This window comes from Schistocerca americana, chromosome 3, assembly GCF_021461395.2.
Source record: "Schistocerca americana isolate TAMUIC-IGC-003095 chromosome 3, iqSchAmer2.1, whole genome shotgun sequence".
NCBI lineage: Eukaryota > Metazoa > Arthropoda > Insecta > Orthoptera > Acrididae > Schistocerca > Schistocerca americana.
In genome coordinates, this window is record NC_060121.1 from 660,852,083 (window position 1) to 660,879,928 (window position 27,846).

A 27,846-nucleotide genomic window follows, 5' to 3' on the forward strand; every position below is an offset into this window, starting at 1 on the left:
TTAGTGACACACAGTGCATTAAAATTGGATACTACATAAAATTCTAACAAGGAGACCATTCATCAGGTGACTTCTTCCAATTTTTCTATTTGTAGTACATGAAGTTCAGAACTCAAATATTAATATCGCAAGCAGTTTGATACAACTCTCAAAAAATTCTCGAGAAAATCGACTTTAAAAGTTTTCCATGGACCTTTAAAGTACTCCGTATTCAGGCCACGAGTGGCCTACAGGGACCATCCGACCGCCGTGAATGCAGTGAAGGATGCGGATGGGAGGGGTGTGGGGTCAGCACACTACTCTCCTGGTCGTTATGATGGTATTCTTGACAGTAGCCGCTCCTATTCGGTCGAGTAGCTCCTCAATTGCCATCACGACTCTGAGTGCAGCCCGATAAATGGCAACAGCGTATGGCAGCCTGGATGGACATCCATCCTGCCGACCATGCCTGACAGCACTTAACCCTTTCGTGGTTGATGGGTCATATATGTCCCACTAACTTTGAGCGCCAGTTCGAGTGTCGGGATATATGTTACCCAGCTCTGCACGGTGCTGCCATCTAGGGACGACTGTACTGAACCTAAGAAAAAAATCGGGACTGCACTGCAAAGGCAATAGAGAAGCGGTTAGTACTTTTGTTGACTGGCGTGTATCTATGGGCGCTGCAACGCCACTTATTTGTGTCATTCTTCAGTTTCCATCTTTTCTCACTTCCCAGCGATGTCTGAAGTAAGTAATTCATCTTATTATTAGCTTAATAATCATTTTTAGTACAAATACAGTGTGGAATGTACTTCTCAGCGACTGTATTATCTAATAATCGAAATAAAATTAGTGGGACACATGTGTCCCAGCAGACATTATTTGTAAAGATTAGCAAGACAATTGATGAATGGGTATTCATCCAGGAAAAAGAGGGGATTAATGCCCACTTTCTTGCCAGCAAAGAGAGGAGTCTCTAGTGTGCCAGATCACGTCCGGCTCGTGAACGTAGGCAAACATGTACCGAAAGACAGTGGCACTAGGAAGCGATGCAGATTCTGCAGCACAAACTCTAAAGAGAAGAGAACAAAAGTTGCTTGCACTGCTTGTGGTGTACCACTCTGTGCCACACCATGTTTTTCCAAGTTTCATGGCACGTAAAGTTTTGTAAGTATTGATCATGTATTATGAAAACTGAAATGTAATGAATATTTTTTACACTGGCTCTACAAAAATAAAAAGATTACGTGCATGTATAATTTGTAGTTATTTAATTCTCTGCAACATCCTGTTTATGGCTAAAAAAAATAAAATTACAAAATCAGTCAGTCAGCAGAAAAAGTATCCTGCGTTGGTTCACGGGACATGTGTGTCCCACGTCCTGTTGTGAAAAATTGGAGAACTTAAAAAATATTTTGTTGGTGAAAATATAATAATGGGACTGAAAAGAAACTGTTATCACCTCAATATTTTAAAAATCTGTAAAAATGAATTTTATCCATGAAAGGATTAACTTCGGTGAACTCACGGGAACCGGTGTATCCACTGCGGCAAGGACGTTGCCATGGACCTTTAGCTTCTAAAATTAAGACGACAAAAAGATGGTTAGCAAAGTCTATTTAAATTAAAAGACATTAAAAATCTCTAAACAATATTTTAAAAATTATCGATAATTAAGAATTTATACATGCAATGAGAGTTGGCCTTTTTCTTGCAAAATGTAACGTGCAGGAATGGCAACCCATTGCTCGTCAGGAGCCTTAACCAGAAATGTAGTGATTTCGTACCCGGGTGTCTGAAGCGTAGTCGATGTTCTAACTCATCACAAAAGCTTCCCATTGGTTTCACATCGGACTCTGGGCACGTGAGTCCATTTTATAATGTTATCCAGAAACTATGGATTCGCAGATGCTGCCTTATCACAGGGTGAATTGATTTGATACAAATTATCATCTCTGAACTGATCCTCTACTGTTCACAGCATGCATGACTGTAAGATCATATCCTTCCGCATTCAGCATCTATACGGCATGATAGTAATGAATAAAATTTTCACTCTGCAGCGGAGTGTGCGCTGATATGAAACTTCCTCGCAGATTAAAACTGTGTGCCCGTCCGGGACTAGAACTCGGGACCTTTGCCTTTCGCGGGCAAGTGCTCTACCATTTGAGCTACCGAAGCACGACTCACACCCAGTCCTCACAGCTGTACTTCTGCCAGTATCTCGTCTCCTACCTTCCAAACTTTACAGAAGCTCTCCTGCAAACCTTGCAGAACTAGCACTCCTGGAAGAAAGGTCCCGAGTTCGAGTCTCGGTCCGGCACGCAGTTTTAATCTGCCAGGAAGTTTCATGATAGTAATGTCATTATTCTGAGATCAATATCTCAGTTGTAATGAAGGAATGCTGAATCAGTTTTTCGAGCGTATTGAGGAAAAAACACGAAGATGTTTGTGTGACATAGCTGCGAGTTTATTGTAGAGCTAGCTTTCCGAATAGAGTTAGTGCAATGCGCATAACAGCTTGTCCGAGGTCGAAGGGTCACCGGCGCATGTTCTTAGTTTGTGCAACGATGAAGTGTAAAGCAGTGTTTCATTTCATGGGTTATCCGGAGCAAATTCTGTGTAAATTGAAGGACATTGTACAGTACCGAATGAAACAGCGCAGTTATTAATACACTGACTTCATATTCAGGAGGATGAAGTTTATTCTTTCCGGATGTCCTGATTTCGGTTTTCAATGGATTTCCTAATTAATTTCAGGCACATCCTGGGATATCTGCTTCATCAAGGCCACGACTGACCATTTATCCTATCCTCATAAAAACATATTTATATATTCTTTGCGTAAGTATATTTTGCACTACACTACTGGCCATTAAAATTGCTACACCACGAAGATGACGTACTACAGACGCGAAATTTAACCCACAGGAAGAAGATACTGTGATATGCAAATGATTAGCTTTTCAGAGCATTCGCACAAGGTTGCCGCCGGTGGCGACACCTACAACGTGCTGACATGAGGAAAGTTTCCAACCGATTTCTCATACACAAACAGCAGTTGATCGGCGTTACCTGGTGAAACGTTGTTGTGATGCCTCGTGTAAGGAGGATAAATGCGCACCATCACGTTTCCCACTTTGATAAAGGTCGGATTGTAGCCTATCGCGATTACGGTTTTTCGTATCGCGACATTGGTGCTCGCGTTGGTCGAGATCCAATGACTGTTAGCAGAATATGGAATCGGTATGTTCAGGAGGGTAACACGGAACGCCGTGCTGGATCCCAACGGCCTCGTTATCACAAGCAGTCGAGATGACAGGCATCTTATCCGTATGGCTGCAGCGGATCGTGCAGCCACGTCTCGATCCCTTAGTCAGATGGTGACGTTTGCAAGACAACAATCATCTGCACGAACAGTTCGACGACGTTTGCAGAAGCATGGACTATCAGCTCGGAGACCATGGCTGCGGTTACCCTTGACGCTGCATCACAGACAGGAGCGCCTGCGATGGTGTATTCAACGACGAACCTAGATGCACGAATAGCAAAACGTCATTTTTTCGGATGAATCCAGGTTCTGTTTACAGCATCAGGATGGTCGCATCCGTGTTTAGCGACGTCGCGGTGAACGCACATTGGAAGCGTGTATTCGTCATCGCCATACTGGCCTATCACCCGGCGTGATGGTTTGGGGTGCCATTGGTTACACGTCTCGGTCACCTCTTGTTCGCATTGACGGCACTTTGAACAGTGGACGTTACATTTCAGATGTATTACGACCCGTGGCTCTACCCTTCATTCGATCCCTGCGAACCACTACATTTCAGCAGGATAATGCATGACCGCATGTTGCAGGTCCTGTGCGGGCCTTTCTGGATACAGAAAATATTAGACTGCTGCCCTGGCCAGCACATTCTCCGCATCTGTCACCAATTGAAAACGTCTGGTCAATGGTGGCCGAGCAACTGGCTCGTCACAATATGCTCGTCACTGTTCTTGATGAACTGTGGTATCGTGTTGAAGCTGCATGGGCAGCTGTACCTGTACACGCCAACCAAGTTGTGTTTGACTCAATGCCAAGGCGTATCAAGGCCGTTATTACGCCCAGTGGTTGTTCTGGGTACTGATTTCTCAGGGTCTATGCACCCAAATTGCGTGCAAATGTAATCACATGTCAGTTCTAGTATAATATATTTGTCCAATGAATACCCGTTTATCATTTGCATTTCTTCTTGGTGTAGCAATTTTAATGGCCAATAGTGTATTTACTTTCGTTGGATTAAGATGACAAACCCCTTATCACTGTATGATGATCCCAAATTGAGTAAATAAATAATCAAATTTTGAACTCTTTCTGAAATCTATTGCTCAGTGTGATGGTCTTGTTTGGTTTCACATCACCACATCTTACCCTTTCTCCGACGCTCCATGGAACCCAATTCATGAAATTCTCGTCATGAGTTGATTCTTGAAAATATTATAAGTTTAGCGGCTTACTCGTCATGCTAAATGTTTCAAATGGCTCTGAGCACTATGGGACTTAACATCTGAGGTCATCAGTCCCATAGAACTTAGAACTACTTAAACCTAACTAACCTAAGGACATCACTCACACATCCATGCCCGAGACAGGATTCGAACCTGCGACCGTAGCGGTCGCGCTGTTCCAGACTGAAGTACCTAGAACCGCTCGGCCACTCCGGCCGGCCTCTTCATGCTAGCCGTTCCACGCATGCATTCCGTGGATCTGCCATATTCTGACTACTAATAGGGTAAATAATTAATTACGATATCGAAACACAATCTGAAGAAGCTTTAACAACAACGTCCTCCAAATTCGATACTCCGCAAAACCCAGTCAAGCAATTTCGAACTGGCGTTAGCAACGTAGGTAGTTGATCGTACCACACAACATGAAACTGTTCCTTTTTTTTTTTTAATGCCGTAGAACATAGAGTGTGAATGAATTTCAATTTTCTGATCTCTACATTTTACTTAAGTGGTTCTGTGATAATTCTGCACGTCTTACCTTCACGTGGTCACCCATCGAAATGGTGCCCCTTATTTTGATGAGGGCGACGTCGTAATCCGTCGTCACTCTACTATAAAGGTTGTGAAGAATTAACTGAGCGGCCCTGTAGACAGTGCCACCTTGGTAGTATATGGAGCTACCGGCTCGGACTGTATATTGTCGCGCACTACCGTAGTCGACGCAGTGCGCTGCTGTCAGCACCCATCTGCTGCTGATGATGGAGCCGCCGCAGACGAGCTGGGCGTACCACAGCACCGAGACCTGCCACGGGAACTGCGAGATGTCCGCCGGTTCGCCGCCCACGATGCGCCCACCGCGCAGCTGCCACGCCCTGCGAGGGCCCGAGGAGGGCAGAGCGCCGGCCCACGCGGCCAGCAGGCACACAGAGACCACCGCCGGCGTCCACATCTCACTCACAACCCGTGTTCCCTGCTGCTCGCAACTTTTATTACTACTCATCTAGGCACTTATCTGCAGTCACTTTTACGGACGGGATGTAAATCACTCTCCGCTCTGAAAGACGTCGGTGTCGTTTCTGAAGGTATGTCCGATAACCCAGACGTTAACGCCTAACACGTCAGCAGTGACGTGACATTGATAGCTGCTTTTGCAAATTGATTTTCTAGTGAGTGTCTGCTACGTCGGTGGAAAAAATGTTGACAGATCTTCGCGAGACGCGTGGATCGTGTATTTTTGAAACATTTCTTTAAGCATGCAATTTTCTTCTCATGGTTAAACAAAATTTTCTTCCTTGAATACGGTACTTGAACTGCGTTCCATGACCAACATTATTCAAGGATCTCAAGTACAAGAAGTTCGAACACACACTCCGTTCATACAATCAAAAATAATAAGTACCTGACCCAAAAATTTAAGTAAACTTTTGCTACTTTAGAGCCCCCCCGTGAAAAACGAGTGACTGTAGATCAATGAAACTTAGTGGAAACTTTGGAAGGACATACCGAAGAGAAGTAACGAATAAACCATTGAAAGAAACCCATTTTAACTTCCACACCAGAGGGTAACTTTTGTTAACATCATGTTCAGGAGCGTTGCTACCATTAGGCAACACTAGGTTGCCGCCTAGAGCGACAAAATTTTAGGGGCAGAAAAGGAGAGAAAAAATTAATTTCAACTCAGGTAGAGGCAAAAATTGAAACATATAATTATTTTTCAAAAGCATATGGAACATTTAATTAATAATTAGGCCCGCATCTCGTGGTCGTGCGGTAGCGTTCTCGCTTCCCACGCCCGGGTTCCCGGGTTCGATTCCCGGCGGGGTCAGGGATTTTCTCTGCCTCGTGATGGCTGGGTGTTGTGTGCTGTCCTTAGGTTAGTTAGGTTTAAGTAGTTCTAAGTTCTCGGGGACTGATGACCATAGAAGTTAAGTCCCATAGTGCTCAGAGTCATTTGAGCCATTAATAATTATTTACTTACTTTGACGTAAGTGTATGCCGTAAAAGATGAGATTTATTCTTTATTCTAAAATATTTCGATTGAAACAGAAACGGAATAACATCACGATTATCCAGGTGACCTAGTCTGATGTTCCGGCATGTCTCCCATCAGTATATCGTAATTTATAAATTCAAGAAAAAATTCATTGGCACCAGAAAATAGTTCCCCACCTTTATTAGTCCATTTTCTTGTAGTTAAATAAAATAAGTTAGTGATGCCAGATTTGATTGTGCTGGTATACTAAGTTGAGTTCTAGTTTAAAATGATCAAAACATCCAGAATGTGATTTTCACTCTGCAGCGGAGTGTGCCTTGATATGAGACTTCCTGGCAGATTAAAACTGTGTGCCCGACCGAGACTCGAACTCGGGACCTTTGCCTTTCGTGGGCAAGTGCCCGCGAAAGGCTAAGGTCCCGAATTCGAGTCTCGGTCGGGCACACAGTTTTAATCTGCCAGGGAGTTTCTGATCATAACATTCTTCGTATTCCAACTAATTTGGAAAATTTCAAAAATAAAGGACAAAAAATAAGAAATTGGGACTTTTTTGGCTCCAATCAGTTTTAAAGAAAAGCGTGAATATGCGAGGACTGTTCCCAGAAAATGTGGGCAACTGATATCCTGGGATTAAAAGTAAAGTAAATTCGAAATATTTCGTGGAGGAGTAATGTTGTGGGGAATGTAAGTTTATTTGTGCAGTTTCTTTGTGTGTTGTGTTCAACCACACAGCACATGGCTGGCATCTCTTGGATTATATAGTGTCTATTGCGATCTCATTTTGATGTTAAGGACCCTGCAAACTTAATAATGAGAATAAGAGCTAAGTCAGAGAGATTTCTGTGACAATTTTAAGTGTTCTTATAGTGATTTCGTGCCTGCCGTATGACCACATGTCGTATTACTTACGTTACACAAAATTTGAAGTCCCCTTCTGTAATCCTATGAAAAGAATTGTAGTGTCGATCCATATTATTTGAGATACAATTATTTTAGCCAGAAAGCTAAGTAGTTTTAGAAATTGTTTAGAAATTAACCGAGTGTGTAGAAGCATTCCACCCACCTCATATCTTTCCTTAATTTTGTACTGATTTAATAATTTTCTGCATTAAAGTAATTTTTTATATCAGATCTTGCCCCGATTTTCGTCGTGAAGCCAGCAGTAATACATGTTGCATGGCCTAGATTTAGCTAGGTACTCAAATGTTGCACCAAAGTTAATAAATAAGTATTGTATTTTTCTCTTTATAAAGTAAACTCCGTATGAGTTGGGTTCAAATGGCTCTGAGCACTATGGGACGCAACTACTGTGGTCTTAAGTCCCCTAGAACTTAGAACTACTTAAACCTAACTAACCTAAGGACATCACACACATTCATGCCCGAGGCAGGATTCGAACCTGCGGCCGCAGCGGTCGCGCGGTTCCAGACTGTAGCGCCTTTAAACGCTCGGCCACTCCAGCCGGCCGTATGAGTTGCTTAATTAGAAGTTTCACTCTACTGCTAATGAACCAGACAATTAATTAACATGTGTACGCTCGATAGCGTTGCAGAAATTTGCTCACGATTGTCACGTAGATCTCGGTCGACGCCCTATGTTGATCTAACTGCATGTGCATGTAGTTGAATTGCTGTGTACTGTGTACTTGAGTAAATCCTTCCTTTTCCTTCCAATTATTTCCCAAAAGAAGGAATGTATGAGCATAACCATGTATTTAGTGAGGTTATTGATGGTAATTCTCCATTTGTATCGTCCAGGTAATTCAAAATGTACAGAATATGTCGCGTAGAAAGCACTATAAATTCTGCAGCTACTGTTTTGCCAGTTTTAGGATAAATAAATGCAAACTCTCAGAAAACTAAATTCCCCCAACTGCTCAGGCGTCCCCCCCCCCCCCCCTTGCTTAATCTTAATGAATCTAATTCACCCCAGAATTTAAACGATTGGCACAATTATTGAATTAATAGTTGCAACAGAGTTCAACGAATAACTTAATGAATGAACCTGTGCCAATCCCATAATATTACAAACTCCTGTTACATTTGTGATACGTGTTACTTCATGTTAACTCGCCTCGTTAATGTTATCTGTTGTACTGTAATTCATTTGTTTGCCAAATTTGGTAAAAGGTCGATGTTGACATGTGTTTATAATTGTTTCTTGGTTGAGGTAAAATGTCTAGCGAGATTATGAGCGATCCTACAAATAAAATATCATTGGGTCATTTACATAGAAGAACCAGGAGGTAATCTTACAAGTCGCAACTCTTCCAGGATCATTTTAGATCACAGGTTCTTATACGAAACAGTCATCCTAGGATATACTAATCCACTGTCTTATAGGAATATTTCTATTTTTGTACAACTCAATTTGTCTTGATTCTTTTGGAATTTTCATTGTTATATGCTTTGTGCTTGTGTATACATTAGTGTAAACAACATCTCAATTAGTAATTGTGATATTTGTGTCCAAGATGGCAACTCTTTAGTTAGTGTTTAGTGTCTCTATTGTAGAGCGCAGGGTGTAGGAAAGCTATGAGCACTAGCCTTACCAGGTCGCATGCAAAGAGTTTTGTTAACATGGAGAATTCAGGAGACACGGAAGCTAATGGTGTCGAGAGTGGTCAGGCATCGTCAGCTGTGGGCGGCTAGATGTCAGCGTGGGGCAGAGCCAAGGGCGCGAGGCTACGACCAGCCCAGAGCAGGTTGCGAACAAAAGCAGGATAACGGGAGACCGCTCCGGAATGTCGGAAGTGGGTGCAGGCTGTTCAAACAGCCAGAATGCGAGCGTAGAATGTGCACTGGAAGAACCTTAGGTTCAAGCAGCAGCAGAGCAATCAGATGGAGTAACCAGTCCAAGAGAAGACATTATTATGACATTCGTACGCAAAGTATCAAAAATGTTAGATAGGACGGCTGAAGAGCAGGATAATAATTTTTATGAAGAGCAAAATAAGAATAAAAAGCTACTGGAGGAACAAATTAGTGCAATCAGTCAAAGATTTGATTAACAAAACGCTAAATTTGAGCAGAAAAATGAAAGAATAGGTGAATTTGGAAGTCGAATTGAGACAGAGGCAAATGGGGATCAGTCGACTGCTAAATCAATTCAGAATCAAGTAGAAGTTTTGCGTCAAGAGGAATGTGATGTTAGTGAGCGTTTTGAGAACAGAATGGTAGGTAGCTCTCGAACATGATCTGTCTGGGCAGAATATCGCTACACCTGATGAAGCACATATCAAGGCAGCAAAACGATGTTTGTGCAACTTATAGCAAAATTGTTGATCACGTCTGTGAGCAGGTAGTAGAACAAGAAGATAAAATCGATGCACTTGCAGCTGCTGTAGAGCAGAATTCCGTACGTAACGAAGTTGCTTTTGATAGAACGCAATCAGTGTGATGAGGTACGCTCGCTACCCCGACTTAAAGAAATTTGTGGTGTCACCGCCAGACACCACACTTTCTAGGTGGTAGCCTTTAAATCGGTCGCGGTCCGTTAGTATACGTCGGACCCGCGTGTCGCCACTATCAGTGATTGCAGACCGAGCGCCGCCACACGGCAGGTCTAGAGAGACTTCATAGCACTCGCTCCAGTTGTACAACCGACTTTGCTAGCGATGGTTCACTGACAAAATACGCTCTCATTTGCCGAGACGATAGTTAGCATAGCCTTCAGCTACGTCATTTGCTACGACCTAGCAAGGCGCCATTACCAGTTACTATTGATACTGAATAATGTACCGTCAAGAGCGACGTTCACCATTAATGGATTAAAGTTAAGTCTTCCACCAGCTACGTCCGTTTTTTCTAAATTCTACTTTCCTTGTCCTGTTCCAGACCTCACGCCAGCCTGCGTGAGCTAAAACGCGTGCCTTTCGGCTTCCTCTAGTAACACGGTGTTGGCTCTCCTGCCTACCCACAACAAAATTCATACAGATCAACAAGAGAGCTAGAGAGATACTCACGCAGTTGTTTAACAAAGAGGTAGATCATGAGGGCGAGAAATCTGGAACTACTAGCAACGCAAGGGATATAGATCCCGCAAGCAGTAAACATAGGCGTTGTGAAGTAGATGGCTATAGAGATTTACAAGAAAGATTATGTAATCTACGGAGACTGGTCGACACAGCTAATACAAGCTGTAAAAGTATCTCTAATGACTTTGATGAGGAATAGTGCAGAAGACACTTCGTATCTGTACGGTCTTACTCTTTGTTCGCGTATGCACCCATGTAAGTGGGTTTCGCAATTTGATTTGTCATTACCCACTTCTTGGGGACATGTTCTGTGTCTGAAATTTGAATGTTGTCGTTTACACTGCAAAGCAGCAGCGAAAATGCAGATCGCAATGACAGACTGCACAACGTACGAAGAGTTCCGGTTGGCATTTCTAAATGAGTATTCGTCAAAGAGCGTTCAGAACAGAGTTAAATTAAATGTTTTAATGAAAGAAAATTACAATTTCCTAGGCTTCCGTGGGCAGAGTTAGTTGACATAAAAGTTTTCTGGATATTGTATAAAACTACTGCTGGAGGAAACCCAACGTTTCGGCCACGGTTGCAGCGACCTTCTTCTGGGTCTAATGGTGCGTTCTAGCTACGCAATGCCCCTTATATTTTGTTATTACTGTTCACTGCGCATACCATTACGTCGTAATTTTAAAAAGATAGTTCGTTTCATTGGTCACTTAAGACCATGAAGGTAGTTCGTTTCATTCGTCACTTACGGTAGAAGGAGACGGAACTTTATTTTAATAGGTTACTGCGGTGGATGGAGAGCGTAACCTCTGTTGTCTCTTGGCTGTTGTGTTATGTGCCATGACTGGTGGTCACCGGCAAACGAGAAGTTGGCTGCTGTTTACCAACTGCTGGACGTCGGCCGCGAGGCGGCAGTTACTCTCCGGTAGTGCTCGTGCCTCGTGTTGACAGTGTGGTCTGTTGGGTTCTGATTGCTGGCAGCCAAGATGGGGCAAGCCTGAGTCCATCCTCTCTATTCATGTTCTTAGAGTGTTTAAGTATTTCGATGGCCTCTCCGATTTTGCGTTTCGTCGTAACCGGCTGCTTGACCAATTCGCTGAATTTCATTTCTTTTCCGCAATCATGTTGATGTTCTGCCGCTGCAGATTTGTTGTGCTGCCCTAGACGAACGCAGCGCCCGTGTTCCAGAATGCGTGTTGCTATTGGCTTACCAGTCCCCCCGATGTGTGCCTCTCCACATTCGCATTCCACCTTGTACACGCCTGCAGTGTGTAATGCATCCACCTTGTCCTTAGTTGCGCCTAGCACGTCCTGGATCCTGCGACCAATATAGAAGACAGACTGCAACCCACCCCGTCGATGGTGTTTGCCAATTCGGTCAGTAACATTTTTCACATAAGGTAAGCTCACTGTTGGCTGCAATTTGTCTATTTCTTGCTACGGTCGCAGGTTCGAATCCTGCCTCGGGCATGGCTGTGTGATGTCCTTAGGTTAGTTACGTTTAAGTAGTTCTAAGTCCAGGGGACTGATGACCTCAGATGTTAAGTCCCATAGTGCTTAGAAGCATTTGAACCATTTGTCTATTTCTTACTTATCTTGCTTACTTGTACTTGTCGACAAGGCTGTGTGGATCGACTTAGGGCTGTAGCCATTTGCTAGAAACGTTGCGCATAGCCTTTTAAGCTTAGGTGTTATGTTTTGAGTATCACTCAGGCGCTACGCACGGATTGCCAAACAACGCATGACCGAGTTCTTCTGCGCTGGGTGGTGGTAGGATTGGGCCTGCAGATACCTGTCTGTATGTGTAGGCTTGCGATATACTCTGTGCCCCAGCGTGCCCTCCGTTGTCCTGTACGCTTCGACTCTAGAAATGGAATTGCACCATTCTTCTCTACTTCGAGAGTGAACTGTATCTTCCCGTGCATGTTGTTCAAATATTCGTGAAACTTGTGTAGCTCCGTTTCAGCATGAGGCCATATAGCGAACGTGTCGCCCACGTATCTGAACCGGCAACGTGGGCGTAAAGGAGCTGAACCAAGGGCCGCTGCTTTAAAGGCTTCCATGAATATGTCGGCTGCCCCCGGAGATAGGGGTGACCCCATTCCTTCGCCGTTTGTCTGCCCGTAGTATTTTCCTTGCCATTTGAAGTACACTGAAGTCAGGCACAACTCAACCGGGTCGCATATGTCTGACGGGACATGCTCCTGAAGGATCCGGATAGTTTAATCCACTGGCATGTCCGTAAATAGTGACTTTACATGATGTCCATAGGTAAAATTGTTTGTCCCTTTAAGCATTCTATAAAGTGTGTCGAGTTCTTCATGGTCTTAAGTGACCAATGAAACGAACTATCTTTTTAAAATCATGACGCAGTGCCATGCGCAGTGAACAGTAATAACAAAATATAAGGGGCACTGCATAGCTAGAACGCACCAGTAGATCCAGAAGAAGGCCGCTGCAACTGTGGCCGAAACGTTGTTTTTTCTCCAGCAGTAGTTTTATACAGTATGACGCGGTACCATACCCACAAAACTTTTATGTTGAAAGAAAATAATATTGATAGTACTCAGCGTCATCCTGTTGAAAATTTCAAGGAAATGATGGAGGCTAATCAATATTCAGATGAGCGTCAGTTTATTAGAATCTTCCTGGCCAAACTGCCGAATAAGCTACGCAGACCCGTCACAATTGCAGAACACAAATTATATATATATATATATATATATATATATATATATATATATGTGTGTGTGTGTGTGTGTGTGTGTGTGTGTGTGTGTGTGTGTGTTGTGTGTGTGTGTGTGTATGCGTGTGTTATATGTGCTCGGCTAATCCTGCGCGACTTTGAACTGTCACAGATGTCAAAAAACAATAGGCAACATGGTAACAAAACCATGATATTAGCATGTTGTTCATATGTGCATTCAGTCTCTGCTTATAATGCTCTGAGAAAATGTGATTTTATGTTTGTTTCACACCCTTTACCTTACAGAAGCTCATTTGTAATTACCAGCTAGTCAGTTCTTCACTTGAAAGTAGCGAGTACTTGAAAAATAGGATTCAGTGTTGTAACAACATGCTGTGACTCCTCTGTTCGGTCGATGGGACTGGGAAGTGCTGTACCATCCACAATACTCCCCGGACTTAAGTCCGTGTGACTTTGATTTGATTCCGAAGATGAAGTAACCATTTCGTGGCATTCGCTTCAGAACTGTTCCAGAGATCCGACAGGCAGTAGACCGCTCCAATCGCAACATCAACAGAACAGGCTCTGCTAAGGTATACTACGCCTTCCACATCGCTGGCAACAGGTTCTACACAACGCTGGTGACTACTTTCAAGGACAGTAAAAGGTGCAAACATGTAACTCTTTTGTATCGGTTTTGAATAAATAGTTGCCACTATTTAAGATCCAACCCTCAAATTTGCACCATTCCCTACCAGAAGATGTGCAAAAGACACTCTCCCGATAGAAGAGCTTGCCGCCAAAAGTTACTGACGCCAGCAGTTCATTTCGGGCGTCGCCAATTGATCTGCAATCATAGCACTTATTTTTTTGCACATGTGGGAAATCTCTTGGCATGGAAACCCAATTTTCCAAAAAATACACTGTCTGCATCGGCGACAGATTGCCGGACGTCCAGGAACATGGGAGTATCTCTGATTCATAGAAGAACGTTTCATTATTTCAGTGGATACACTTCTCTAAGAAAAGGGTTGCTGCCCATCTGGCCGTCACGTACCTGCAGGTTCCGAAAAAATTACTCCTTCGACCGGGAGAATTTCGAGGGCGCCTGCCCGTCGCGCCAGGCGGGTCGAAGGTCGTAACAGCAGTCAGGCTACCATCGGGAACAATACGCCAGGCTGTGTTAGTAGCAGGCCTCTGCTAGTTCCTTGGCGACTCCCCGTGGTGTCTCCCCCAAACTCCGAAAACGCGAGAGCAGCCATTATCCCCCGTGAAATCTTCGTAATTCTCCCTAAAGCTAGCCTCTCCACCTTCCCTTAATTCGACTCATTAATGCGGCCTTCTGATAGAACTCCAAACATCTTTTCTCTCCACGTAACGGCACGGCAGGACAGACAGACCACAAAATCTTAGTCAACAGAAGACAAGACCTGTCACTTCTTATTGCCCACTCCAACTAGATGCCAAGGCACACAGTACGCAGTCACTGTCATCCCATCTCACTAAACATCGTAACAATAATAAAAATGAAAGGAAGGCAACTCGACAGGACTTGCCATCTTTCACAGTGAGCAACCCATAGAGGAGGTGTAGAGGCATAGAGGAGGAGTTCAGTTGGGAAGAAAAGTTGTTGGTAACCAATGTACATTTTCGGAGTAAAATAAACTTGGATCTAACAAGCAGGCGTCATTCTTGACAACGCTCTAATGAACCACATGAAGCAGTGCTTCCCATGAGTGCCTGGGTCCCACCTTGTGGTGGAAAGATTCAAATATTGGGTAGTGTGGTCTGCGTATTCCTTGTACAATCAACATCTGTTACTATTGTGTTAGAGAAAAGCGAAGCACCATCACAATATGTAGCATATAAAAAAATCGATAATTTCCGAGAACTAGGGTTTGGTGATACAGTGGCGCTGGCTGTAAAAGTCTACCCCTTGTTTGTTAAGCTGATTAATTTTCATGTAAGAAGTATCGCCCTTTAATATAAGTGGACGCAGTGCTCCATGGTTCCCATTTCTACTGCTATGTATCTAATTCTTTCAATTAGGCCCGCTAGAAAAGATAGCATTCTAATTTAAAAATGAAGCAACGGATAACGCAACATCGGTGAATGGCCATGGAACAATACGTGCACATTAGGGACGGTAAAACTTTGCTTTTCTGATACTATGAATTGAGTTAGTCGCACGAAGTGCATAATGCATTCAATGGATATGCCTGAATGGAAAATTCATAGAATATAGTCATTATCTCAGTGGTATGGATGAAGGATACTAAATAACGCTAAGAGATAATTTCAATTATCATTCTCATTTATTTCGATAATATTTAAGAAAACTATTACTCTCTGTGACAAAACATTTAAGAAAACTATTTCTCTCTGTGACAAAACATTTAAGGAAACTATTACTCCTTGTGACAAAACATACATGAAATCTATTATATTTGAGAAAACTACCACTCTCAGTGACAAAACCTACATGAAGCACTCACTATCTCTTGCATCTCGTCATGCCGGAAACATAGACAACGCTCCGTCGCCAGTTCCATCTACTAATGATTAAAATGGGTAAAAATGAATGTTACTGAATGGTGGCCTCTTAACACCATTTAGTTATTGTCACAACTACTTAACGCGCGGAGTAGGGAAGGATATTACCTTTCACTCTCTCAACCATTACTTGTGTTACTACACATGCAGTACCATGCGGATACGTTCATGTTGAAACCGCGTATTATGCAACCGCAATGCAACGTGAGCAAACCAGCCCAGGCTTCATGACTCCACATTATGCATACTATGATTAACGAATGGCAAATCCAGTGACTACCGCTGTAAATGCTGGCAACACGTGGCCAAGTCCGACAACAAAGAAACGAGTAAAATAAACCGTTGAATCATGAAAAATTTATAGTGCTTGTATCCAGAACGAGACTATGCAACGAGTGAAACATTAATGAACCTATCCGCTATTGACCTAAGAACAAGAACCGTTGGTTCATGCTCTCGATCACCTCGCGCCTAAGTCCGCTAGTTGAAACACATTAATCTGAAAAATTTCTACAAATAAAATATCGCTAAACATTTCCTGGTATTGATTCACAACCAAACATGCTTCATAATCAATGTTACCCCAAAAAACCTACATTATCAATAACTTTTCTCACCATCAAAGTCGAGCACCGCACCCCTGAATCCGTCTCGTTCGATCGGCGGCCCCAGAGTGTCCTAATATGGCGCGTTCCAGGACAAACCGCCAACCGTTCAAAAAAACTGGTGGTGGGGATAGGACCTCAGTGAGAACCAACCTCACAAACTATGCCCTGCTCATCCCCACTATCTTTGGAATCACGAACTCTCTGCCGAATCTGCTCACGTTGTTATGTTGGTGCTAAACTACCCTACTGCTACCATCTTTGACTAACCCAGATTATTAAATATTCCATACATAATTACGTTTATCCATCCACATACATCATGGGATCAAAGGATGAGAGAGGAGGTGCGACACCAACAGAAGAAAAAATATACACTGAAGTATTCTTCAATCCAGAGGCTAATTAGCTAGACGAAACATTGAAAGGACGCTCTCGGCATAAAATGAATTATTAAACATGTAGAAATTAATCAGTCAGTTAAATGAAGCGTAAACCTGTGACGTATCAGCTGGATGATGTGAAGTGTTAATAGTGACGGTAAATCTACACAAATGAAACACAAAAGCGAATAACAGATCGACAGATGGCCTGCAGTGCAAGGGAGATATTGTCTCCAGCATTCACATGAGGGATTATTTATCGGTGGCACTATCTTGGCGATAGCAGCGCTTCATAGTTACTGCCACCGCCTAATGGCCTCTGAGTCCACTTCTTCCTACAGGCATTCAAATTTGCAGTCTGAAAATCAGAGTGACCTTCGTGGCATGCGCTGAAACGACCTGCAGGGTAAAGAGTCTGACAAAAGTCAGTAGTGAATGAACGGATCATATTTATCTGACTGGTATGCATTACACAAGTGATGCTAAGACAGATTTAAATTTCTTACCGTAACTTTGTCGAACACAGAAATCATGCAAAAACTTCAAGGAGGCCGTTGCCGTAATCACCCAAATCCCAATCACAATTACTTTGACGGATCAAATCAGAGGCTATAAATACAGTGTTCCTGTGACATGTGTGAAGGTACGAGCTCGAGCCAAAAATGTTTCACGGTGCCGTTTACGACGCAGTATGCTGCTTTTGGCACCGATTTGGCTACGATACCCACATGTGTCTCGTTATGCATATCCCTTCCCATTCGCGACTTTTACAACCAGTTGTGTCGTCACTTATCTGCAGAAGCTTTTACGCAGGAGATGTAAATCATTGTTCACTTTGAAATGTGTTACAGTATTTTCTAAAGCCATGTAAGATAACCTGAACATTGTTGCCTATCACTTCAGCAGGTCCTTGACAGCAGCACCGGCTTTCGCAAATGTGTGGTGGATAGGGGACAAAAACGATGTAAGACGCTCACGACCCAAGTACGAGTAGAAGGACACCATCGTACGTACTGTTCCACGGGTTCCTGAGGAATTGAAAGGAAGTTTGGTCTTCCCGTCGGTACTCGGGACAAAACAAGTACTTTGTTGCCTAAAGTGTGAACCTAAACTGCATTCCATTAAACGATATCAAGCAAATTCCTCAAAGTTAAAGCAAACATAGTCTACATGTGCTATGATTCCAGATGAATTATGAGGCCAAGTTGAACACACGGTGTATTTCAGGGTATCATGGTACCAGAGGTTCCAGTATTATTCACACACTTTGCTATATTCAAGGAGTAGCGACAACCGAATTTGGAGATGACATGTATCATTAAAAGTGAGGATGTGGAAATCCGTGATTTGGAATTGATTCGATTCACGAAAATGTACATCCACACGTTGCTGCCAGCATTTCCCAGACAATTTGGGATTTTCAGATGATATCTTATCGAACACTCTAACCATAGAGCCCAAATATCAAGTCCAAACACTGTGACCTTATCACCTTTCGCCATACAACTGGAAATAATTTGTTTCGTAGCATCTTGAAGCTCACGAACTGCTGAAAGCTTCAGATGTTGCCTGTCTCTTAACGCAGTTGATGACGTGATATCGGGAAAGGAAAATCGGTGAGAAGCTGCCTGCATTGCATTCATCTATAGTCTGATCTGTGCAGCAAGGGCTAACCAGGGGGCGAGAACTGCGGATAACAAAGCTTCGGTATGACCACTGTTCCTTCGACAACTAGCAGTTTAGAGGTAGAAATGGTACGGGTCCGAAATTCCCTCTACTTAATACAAGAGGTAAACTGAAGTGTGCTACACGACTAGCTTTCGGAACGAAGAAAATGAGAGCCTGACCTCCCGCTTCTGAACACCACTTTGTACAGGACGCAGGGTAGATTATGGTCAGAAAGAAGTAGGTGGTCTTAGAAGGGTGATTGCGACACCACCATACTACAAATAAAATAACTAGCACTCCTGAAAGAAAGGATATTGCGGAGACATGGCTGCAAGGTTCGCAGGAGAGCTTCTGTAAAGTTTGGAAGGTAGGAGACGAGGTACTGGCAGAAGTAAAGCTGTGAGGACGGGGCGTGAGTCGTGCTTGGGTAGCTCAGTTGGTAGAGCACTTGCCCGCGAAAGGCAAAAGTCCCGTGTTCGAGTCTCGGCCCGGCACACAGTTTTAATCTGCCAGGATGTTTCATATCAGCGCACACTCCGCTGCAGAGTGAAAATCTCATTCTGGAAAAGTCTGAGTTTATTACAGAAAGCAGTTTATACTGAGACCCTCCGGTAAACACGGAGCTGTGCTATCAAGCGTGGGCATCAGATGTGGGTGTCAAACGTTAAAGAAACACAGTGTTATTTACAGGGCTAATGTGGGATAACAGAAACAAAGTGCATGACCCAATGATGTATGCCTTCCAGTTGAAATGAAACACAATCTACAATACCAGAAGAATGCCTAAGCCATCTTCCCCGCGGTATATTAAAGTAAGAAAATGCGAGATTCACGAGGGTGTCGACGCAGACAAATGAAGGAAGCAGTCACATGAGTCTGTACAGCCCTTGCTAATTGGTTATTGAGAGGATACTGGACTACGCTGCATCGTTGTTCTGACTCTGTGGTGTCCTTGGACTCTGGTCCATTCAATCAGTAATGCATGTGTGGCTACAATGAAACACAGAATTGGGTACTGTACAGAACGTAAAATTAAACTAGAAGAGTAAAAATTATAAACACTATTAAATTTTAGAGGTCGATATTGTCATTGACATCTGGGGTTACAAATTCCGCACTGCTGGTCTCTGTACGGCAACTACACTTATTGTAAATGCCAGATCATTTAGCGAATAAAACTAAAAAGACAGAAAACAGTTAAGAAATTTTGAATTGGTCCTCGATCCAATTCACTTCGTTCGCTGATGCCAGTTACTGAAAACCAGTAGGTTGCTGACCAGGGTACCTTCAGAAACATTCACGTGCATTTTAATCATATATGTTAGTCTCTTCTAGTACTTAGCAAATATCCACAATTTGTTATTCCTGGAATTATCCATTTCGTTTTACCAAGATTCTTAAGCTCACCAGACCAAAAATTAATCACCCCTGGGCGCAGTTACAGATTAACCGATAAGCCTTTATAAGTGGCACAGCTACTGAGTCACGTGCTCAGCTGAAAGTGTACTGCCACTACTTGAGCACGAGGGAGTGGCGATTAGTGAGATATTTATGTTTCTTGCGAACATTGTACGTAAACGTGGGTAAATTTAAAGACGTTACAGGGTAGCTGAAGGGGCAAACGTGTTTGGAACACGAAGTCGGAATTGTCATCGCGAAAATGATCCTGACTGGGAGGGAACGTAGTCGCGTTCCACGGTTTGTGAACCAAAATCGCTTCCAAACCCGACGGGGATTTCTACAGGCAGTGAAGGAACATTGCGAAGGGAACTGCATGCAGTGAACATTTGAATCGGTCACCTCGCAAGATTGCACAGGCAGCAAAGTTCATCGGGTTGGAAGAATAATGTGATCCAGTGGCCAAACAGATACTATTCAAAAGTTATCAATGACATTGGCTGCATTTGGGCATCGAAATAAGTCGATGGCAACAGGTCAAAGTTTGTGCCTGATCAGTTCTCCAAACCGAATTTTCAACTTTATGCGAGCGGTTGTCTTAACCGATTCAGCCACCAAACCATATTTCCCAGCAGACCGAAATTCCCAGTCTGTTACACACAGCTAACCATGAACCCGTCACTTACCGTTTCGGATTACCAGTAGAGATCCGGCTTGGCGTTCGTCCGCAGTGCAGGAATAGATATTTGGTCTTGAAACCTTATAGTCGATGAAAATATTTGCGTGTTTGTCCTTTCGGCAATGTCCGAAAGGACACCGGTTATAATTTGTAAGGCATCATTACTATTATCAGTATTTTGTATGACTGTAATACTGATTGCATAAGTTACAAATGTTCAAGCATTTCCTTTAAAGTACTACAATTAGCTTGTGACATATGGAGGAGATTACAGCTTGTTAAAAAGAATGAATAAACAACATCTTTCTCATACTGTCCACCCAGTACACAAATACTAAGCACTTCGTGCTGTAGCGTTTTGAGTATGTGGGCAAGTGATTCGTCCACCAACGGCTGTAGCTGAGGAGAGCTGGGTTTGCTCGCTTGGGTGGGCGCGAATGGGCAGGTCAAGGACGTCACGCAGCCATCCCTGGCGAGCTCAGCTGCAGAGACAAGGAGTGCGTCGCCGTAAATGTGTTAATCCTGAAGCTGGGTATCTGAATGGCTGTTGCCCGCAGGGCCTTTGGATAGGACAGACAATGCTCTAAGAAATGGCGGAGCCTCAGACAGGCTAAAGATGGCATCTTACAGCTCTACATGAATCTATAATAATTCACTGTCAAGCATTGAAGCAAATCTGAATACATCGGCGATTTTAGAAAAATGAGGTGCATACAATGACAAAACAATATTTCAATATCTCTTAGACTACAGAAATTAATATTTTACGCGACTAAATATTTTCACGAAGAACCTCTGAATTAACAACCTTTAAACGCTTCATGTGGTTTCAACAAACGATATCTCAGCCGATAGCATTGCTTGATGGTTATCATCCCTTTGAGCTACTCATCTGTATATTGACTTACGACTTCCTTTATAACTTTTTTACTACGCAAATGTTTGTCAGAACAGCGTATCCTCCACAGTTAAACAGCAAAGCAACGTGGCAGGAATACCTCATATTTTGTATGCTTGTGTATTTATTTAATGAGCGGTTTACTATTTTGTCAGTAACATTACTCAAATGTTGGTTATAAGTGCTATTAAAAAAGTGTGTTACTTAAGAAATGGTCAATCGCATGGGTTAGCGGACACCACAATCGAAAAGAAAACCAAAAGACGCTCTGTCAAGCAGGCACAAATAGTTGTTTAAGCAAAATTCGGGAGGAAACCAGCGTCCGGCCATCCTGATTGAGGTTTTCCATGATTTACCTAAATGGCTTCAGGTAAGTACCGGGATGGAACCTTTGAAAGGCCGCGGCCGACTTCCTCCCCCACCCTTCCTTAATCCGATGGGACTGATGACCCCGCTGTCTGCTCCTCTCCTCCCCAAACCAACCAACCAACCAACCAACCAACGACAGTTATGCTGTCATTTACTATGGGAACACGTGAGCAATAATGCTGGCTTATTTATTTGTGAACCAACTATTACTTATATTTAATGTAAATGATCTTAGTGTAACAAAAAGCTTATGACATTTTATTTAAATATTGTTGCGACATGTTAGTTCAGCCCTGTAAGTCGTCATGTTGATTCAAATCATGTCTGTTGAGCTTAATAACGATGTACTTTTAGTGGGAATGGTCTTCAGCCAATGTAAAACCATACAGTAGCGGAACACTCTGGGAGTGAAGTGGAGACTTGGATTTAACGAGTGGTGAAGAGCTCAGGGGAAAGACTCTACACACTCGGATGTTTATTCTGGAAGAGGCCGACCTGCCCGTTGTAATTTTTGCTCTCCTATCTACGTAATTCTGCAGCTCTCAATTCGTTCGAGCAATCAATCATTCATGATAGGAAACACAGTCATAGCTCAGTCACTCAAAATGACTCTGAAATCAGGCGATGATTCTTCTTCTCTGCAGGCTCGTGCTTTGCGGCAGTCTGCTAATCTGTACAAATAAAATGCCTCGTAATTTTGGGAGCGTTGTATAATCAGTCGGGAAACCTCATATCAAGCGGATATTTGGCTTTGATGAAGTTTAACCTTCCGAAGAAGTAATGGAGCTCTTGGATTATTAAATGCAGGTTCGTATCCAGTCTTTCGGAAGTTCCCTTCTGATTAACAACTACGCAATATATCGATAAATATCATTAATTCTCAAATTTCCAATACACACCTTTTATTTGAAGGAGCAATCTATTTATATTTCCTTTTTAATCGTACAGTTTCGTCTCAGTTATCTTCTGTCATAAATCTCAATAATCAGATTACAGTTCTTCCAAACCAAGCTCAGGCTAATCGGCACGAAGACAATCTCGGAAACTCCCTTTCTTTTTTTTCTAACAACCACCAGAGAGAGTACTACATAGAATAGAATGCGATTTTCACTCTGCAGCGGAGTGTGCGCTGATATGAAACTTCCTGGCAGATTAAAACTGTGTGCCCGACCGAGACTCGAACTCGGGACCTTTGCCTTTCGCGGGCAAGTGCTCTACCATCTGAGCTACCCAAGCACAGATGGTAGTGCTTGGGTACCCAAGCACAGATGGTAGTGCTTGGGTAGCTCAGATGGTGGAGCACTTGCCCGCGAAAGGCAAAGGTCCCGAGTTCGAGTCTCGGTCGGGCACACAGTTTTAATCTGCCAGGAAGTTTCACTACATAGAATACTTATGCGCTCATGGCATAGCTATTGTATGAACTACTTTTCGCATGGATTCTGCGAGTATGAAGATAGAAAATTAGTAAACGTCATTCAAGGGTAGAATTGTATCTGAATAATTCATCGAATATATAGAGATATTACAATTGCCCCTCGCAGCGAGCAAAGTTAATGATAATACACTTTGCGAGCTAACAGAAAAAATTTGTTGGGTTGTTTATTCAAAAGAGGAATATTTTGAATTAGTAGAATTTTATTATAGAGAGTATGGGTAACATGTTAAGACAATAAGTTACGAGAATACCTAAGCTGTAGCTTTTACATGTACCGGGGTATACCCGCATCCCGAGTACATAACCAGGGAAGATGTAGATTGGTGTAATTACGAAAAAGGTATACCCATTTGGGAACTGGCCTTCACAGGGAAACCCTGGAAAACCCGGAAGAATAGACCCCAGCTCAGGTATTAAAGAAGATAGGAAAGCCTAAATCCAGTAATTTTGAAATATATAAAAGCTCTATAGATTAGATCGAAGGAAAAGTGCCTCACACCCAAAAAAAATTTTACAATATTGCTCAAAAAAAATTTTCAAAATTCTTCTTTCGACGATGTAGCCGGCGATCTCGTTGTGAAGTCGATGGAACAGGAACACTGGATACGGACACCGGGTAGGCGACGTACAGCGTTTGGTGGAGGCGGCACGGAGGACAGGCGATGGCTTATGGTACAGGATAGAAGCTGTTAACGTGCCGTAGAAACAGGACTATGATCTCAGGAACAGATGGTCAGGGACGTGAACATGAAACAGGTTTAAAGTGGAATAAGAAAAGGTTCTGACTGCATAAATCCCCGGAAGAGAGTGGATTAAGGCAACGAAGTCCATATTTCATCGTTGAACTCAAAATCGGAGTGGATTCTTATATTCTTCCATCTGTACTAGACTGGAACATCCATCAGTCCTGACAATCGCGAATTTTTTTTTTTTTTTTTGGTAGTCCTCAATACCAAAGTTGTTTTGCCTTACAACTGCTGATTGTCCAAAACATTGCCAAATAGACTGTGGGCATTTAAATTTTGTTGTAGCTCATATCGAATGTATTCCTCTCAAAAAAAATTTTTACTCTAATCTTCGTTTTGTTATAGTGCAGGTGGAAGTAGAGCATTGAATCTGTCTTTCAATTACGAAATTAAGGATAAAATTTAAGTTTACACCTGATGAAAAATTTTAAACATAGGCATATGACACTGACTCCACAAAAGGAATAATTTGAAAAATTTTCATTATTCTTATAATTAATTGATTTATAGATCCACTTGCAAATAAATATCATTAATGATGACGTATGTTCATTTAACAAATCATCCAATCGCAGAATCTTCTTCATCCTCTCATGAACATTTATGGAAATATATTTCAACAATTATGTCCATAATATGAAACACACAAACTGCTATTCTTAAAATGTTAGTTAAAATTCTTAAATTAATTCTCCTGGTAAAGAAGGCATAATGAAAAATCTAAAAATTATAATAATTTTCTCTCGCGCAACCAGTGACAGTGACATTATCGACTGTTGCTTCATTTCACAGTTCATTTGTTTTCTTGCGCGAACAGCGCACATCATACTCACAGCGTATTTACCTAAATATCCCACACTGTTCAAGTTTCACACGCAATTCTCAAATAAGTGCCGTGTCTTGAGGAAATATAGATGCACTTTCATTGTATACCACTGTGGCTTCTGCTCATAGTCCACACTTACAAACACTAGTAATTAACAAATTCTTCTACCTATCTTAAAATTTTTGTGCTAAACTATCACAGGAGTAATCTCACTGTCTCTTAACCTATCACAGGAGTAATCTCACTGTCTCTTAACCTATCACAGGAGTAATCTCACTGTCTCTTAACCTATGACAGGAGCAATCTCACTGTCTCTTAACCTCTCACAGGAGTAATCTCACTGTCTCTTAACGTATCACAGGAGCAATCTCACTGTCTCTTAACCTATCACAGGAGTAATTTCACTGTCTCTTAACCTCTAGACAACATAAACTTCTTGATATTTATATACACATTCGACTCATAGTCAAATTCCACTCTAAATTCTTCTCCATATTTGGTATCACAGATATACGATCCTTCAAAAAATTTCTTAATATCATTATGCGGGAATAATCCCTTTTTTCTTTTCGATTCGGGATAGGCCAACAAGTATGATCCAGGATTTGGTATATTTACAATAACATATGGTCCGGTATAAATAAGATTCCATTTCTTTATGTTCTTCATCAGTTTCGAGGAATGGATGTGTCGCCTCAATAAAACCTTTTCTCCAAGATGAAACGTCTGAATCCGGTGAATCCGTTTATCATATGTCAATTTCCGTTGTATTGCCTTTTTAGTTAAATTGACAAGTGCGAGTCGAATCTTTTCCTCCCATTTTAAATTCTGGTCTTCATACTTTTCTTATGTTGCCTCCAGGTTTTGGAACGACTTAGAGCGGAGAACAATATGGACTAGTTGATGGCTCAATCAAGTTCCATTCTAACATTCTATTTATCTCCCTTTGAACGGATTGTTTTAAACGCCAGGGGATCGGATAGTGCGTGTAACAGTAAGTCTGATGTGGCTTCACTTGTAGGTGACAAATATACCCTTTAATAATTCCTGATTTCTCATCAAAACTCTTCATATGCCTCTAACAAATAATGAAGCTGCTGCCTTTGTTCTCCGGTAAGCTGATTTGATTCACTAGCTTTTATCATTGTTGTTTGGTTAAAGTCTTCCTGTTGTATCAAATCCTTTGAAAGCTCCTTCCAACGACCGTTTGTAGTGTCAATTAATTGAATTATGGCACCTCGACAATATTTCTCATGCACAGTTTCCTTTCTATTTAAATCCAGTGCTATCTCTTCTCCATTTAATCTAAATTTAACTATTCCTTCCAAGAAATCAATCTGACAATCGTACTCCTGCATACTCCCAATACCAAGAATACAGTCCACTAATAACTTCTCCACTACAAGGAACGTGCATTTTATTGCTACATTTCCCATTTTCATCTCTAATTGTGTTTGTATTTTGACATTGGGAGAGCGTGCTCTAACAGCTCCGATGATTTTGCACTTCTGTACTGGCAAAATTGGTACCTTCTTCTTCCTAATAATCCTCCGAAAAAGAGCGCCTGAGATGACATTGGCGGAAGCGGCGGTGTCTAATACCACATTCGTTGGAACTTCCTCTATTTCAACAAATACTTCCGATACCGGAACACTCGATCTGTCATTATGACACGTTATTAAATCCTTTGTTAACTCTTCAGTCAACAGCTCACCATCATTATATCTTAACAATTGTAATTTTACTGTTTCGCCCCTAACAGATCCCCTGACCGCTCCTCCGGGGCACGATGCGGTCATGTTTAGTTTGACTGATTATTGGTCCGATTGGTATTTGTCTCTTCAGCTACTTCAGTGATTATCGGTTGTTGTGGTGAATTCTGTCTATGTTGTCTTGCTTGATTCGTGTAATTATTGTTGTTGTTCTGCTGGTGTTGGTAGAACTGTCCTGTGTTGCCATACATTGGATTATATCGATTAAAATTCCTACTGTTCCTAAAATAGCGCCTCGCTGCACCATTACTAAAGTTTCCATTATCGTAATAATAATTGTTTGCATTTTGTCCATTGCTAAGTCTCCTCCGAGAGTGTAGTTGGTTATGATTATTGTTACTGGTACCATTACTGCCATTCCAACTCGAGTTGCAGCTCGGATTCGCTTCTATTGCTCTTCTTTGATATGACATTTCTCTTGCCCTTTTATTGTCCTCCTCAGTTATATCAATACGATCAAGCGTAGTCATAAATGAGTCTATATCCTTATCATTTACATATAACAGCTGATTCCTTATACTGGTGGGTAGTCTGGACTTGAGTATTCTGAGTATATCCGACAAAGGAATCGGTAAATCCCAATTGTTGTTGTTGTTGTGGTCTTCAGTCCTGAGACTGGTTTGATGCAGCTCTCCATGCTACTCTATCCTGTGCAAGCTTCTTCGTCTCCCAGTACCTACTGCAACCTACATCCTTCTGAATCTGCTTAGTGTATTGATCTCTTGGTCTCCCTCTACGATTTTTACCCTCCACGCTGCCCTCCAATGCTAAATTTGTGATCCCTTGATGCCTCAAAATATGTCCTACCAACCGATCCCTTCTTCTAGTCAAGTTGTGCCACAGACTTCTCTTCTCCCCAATCCTATTCAATACCTCCTCATTAGTTACGTGATCTACCCACCTTATCTTCATCGTTCTTCTGTAGCACCACATTTCGAAAGCTTCTATTCTCTTCCTGTCCAAACTGGTTATCGTCCATGTTTCACTTCCATACATGGCTACACTCCATACAAAGATTTATTAATGTATTTCTCAAAATATGTCTTTAGAGATCCTCTAGAAAATGAGAAAGACTCAGGATATAATACTTCCTGCCAAAGTCTTTCTTGTATTGCAGCAGACCAATATTTTGCTAGAAAAGCCTGCTCAAATTCTTTGTAACATTTACAAGAAGATGTTTGTTCGGATGCCCACAATGCTCCTGTTCCTTATATATATCCAGATACAAAACTAATCTTTTGCCATTCTGTCCAAGATCGTGGAAATAGACCTCTGAAACTTCGAATAAAGACTACAGGATGAACATTCTTTTTGTCAGGGTTAAAGATTTGAAATTGTCTCTGTTTAATCATCTTTTCCTCAACGGTACTACGATTCCAAAAA

General features: G+C 42.1%; 1 protein-coding gene across 1 annotated transcript in view; it reads right to left on the bottom strand.

The window, feature by feature from the left end:
* The window catches only part of LOC124606289 (trypsin alpha-3-like), a 49,555-nt gene extending 44,079 nt beyond the window's left edge, over positions 1–5,476 (bottom strand). Inside the window, exon 1 of the mRNA XM_047138272.1 lies at positions 5,015–5,476. Coding sequence (XP_046994228.1) covers positions 5,015–5,476 — 462 coding nt within the window. The remainder of the gene's footprint in view (positions 1–5,014) is intronic.
* Between the last annotated feature and the right edge of the window lie 22,370 nt (positions 5,477–27,846).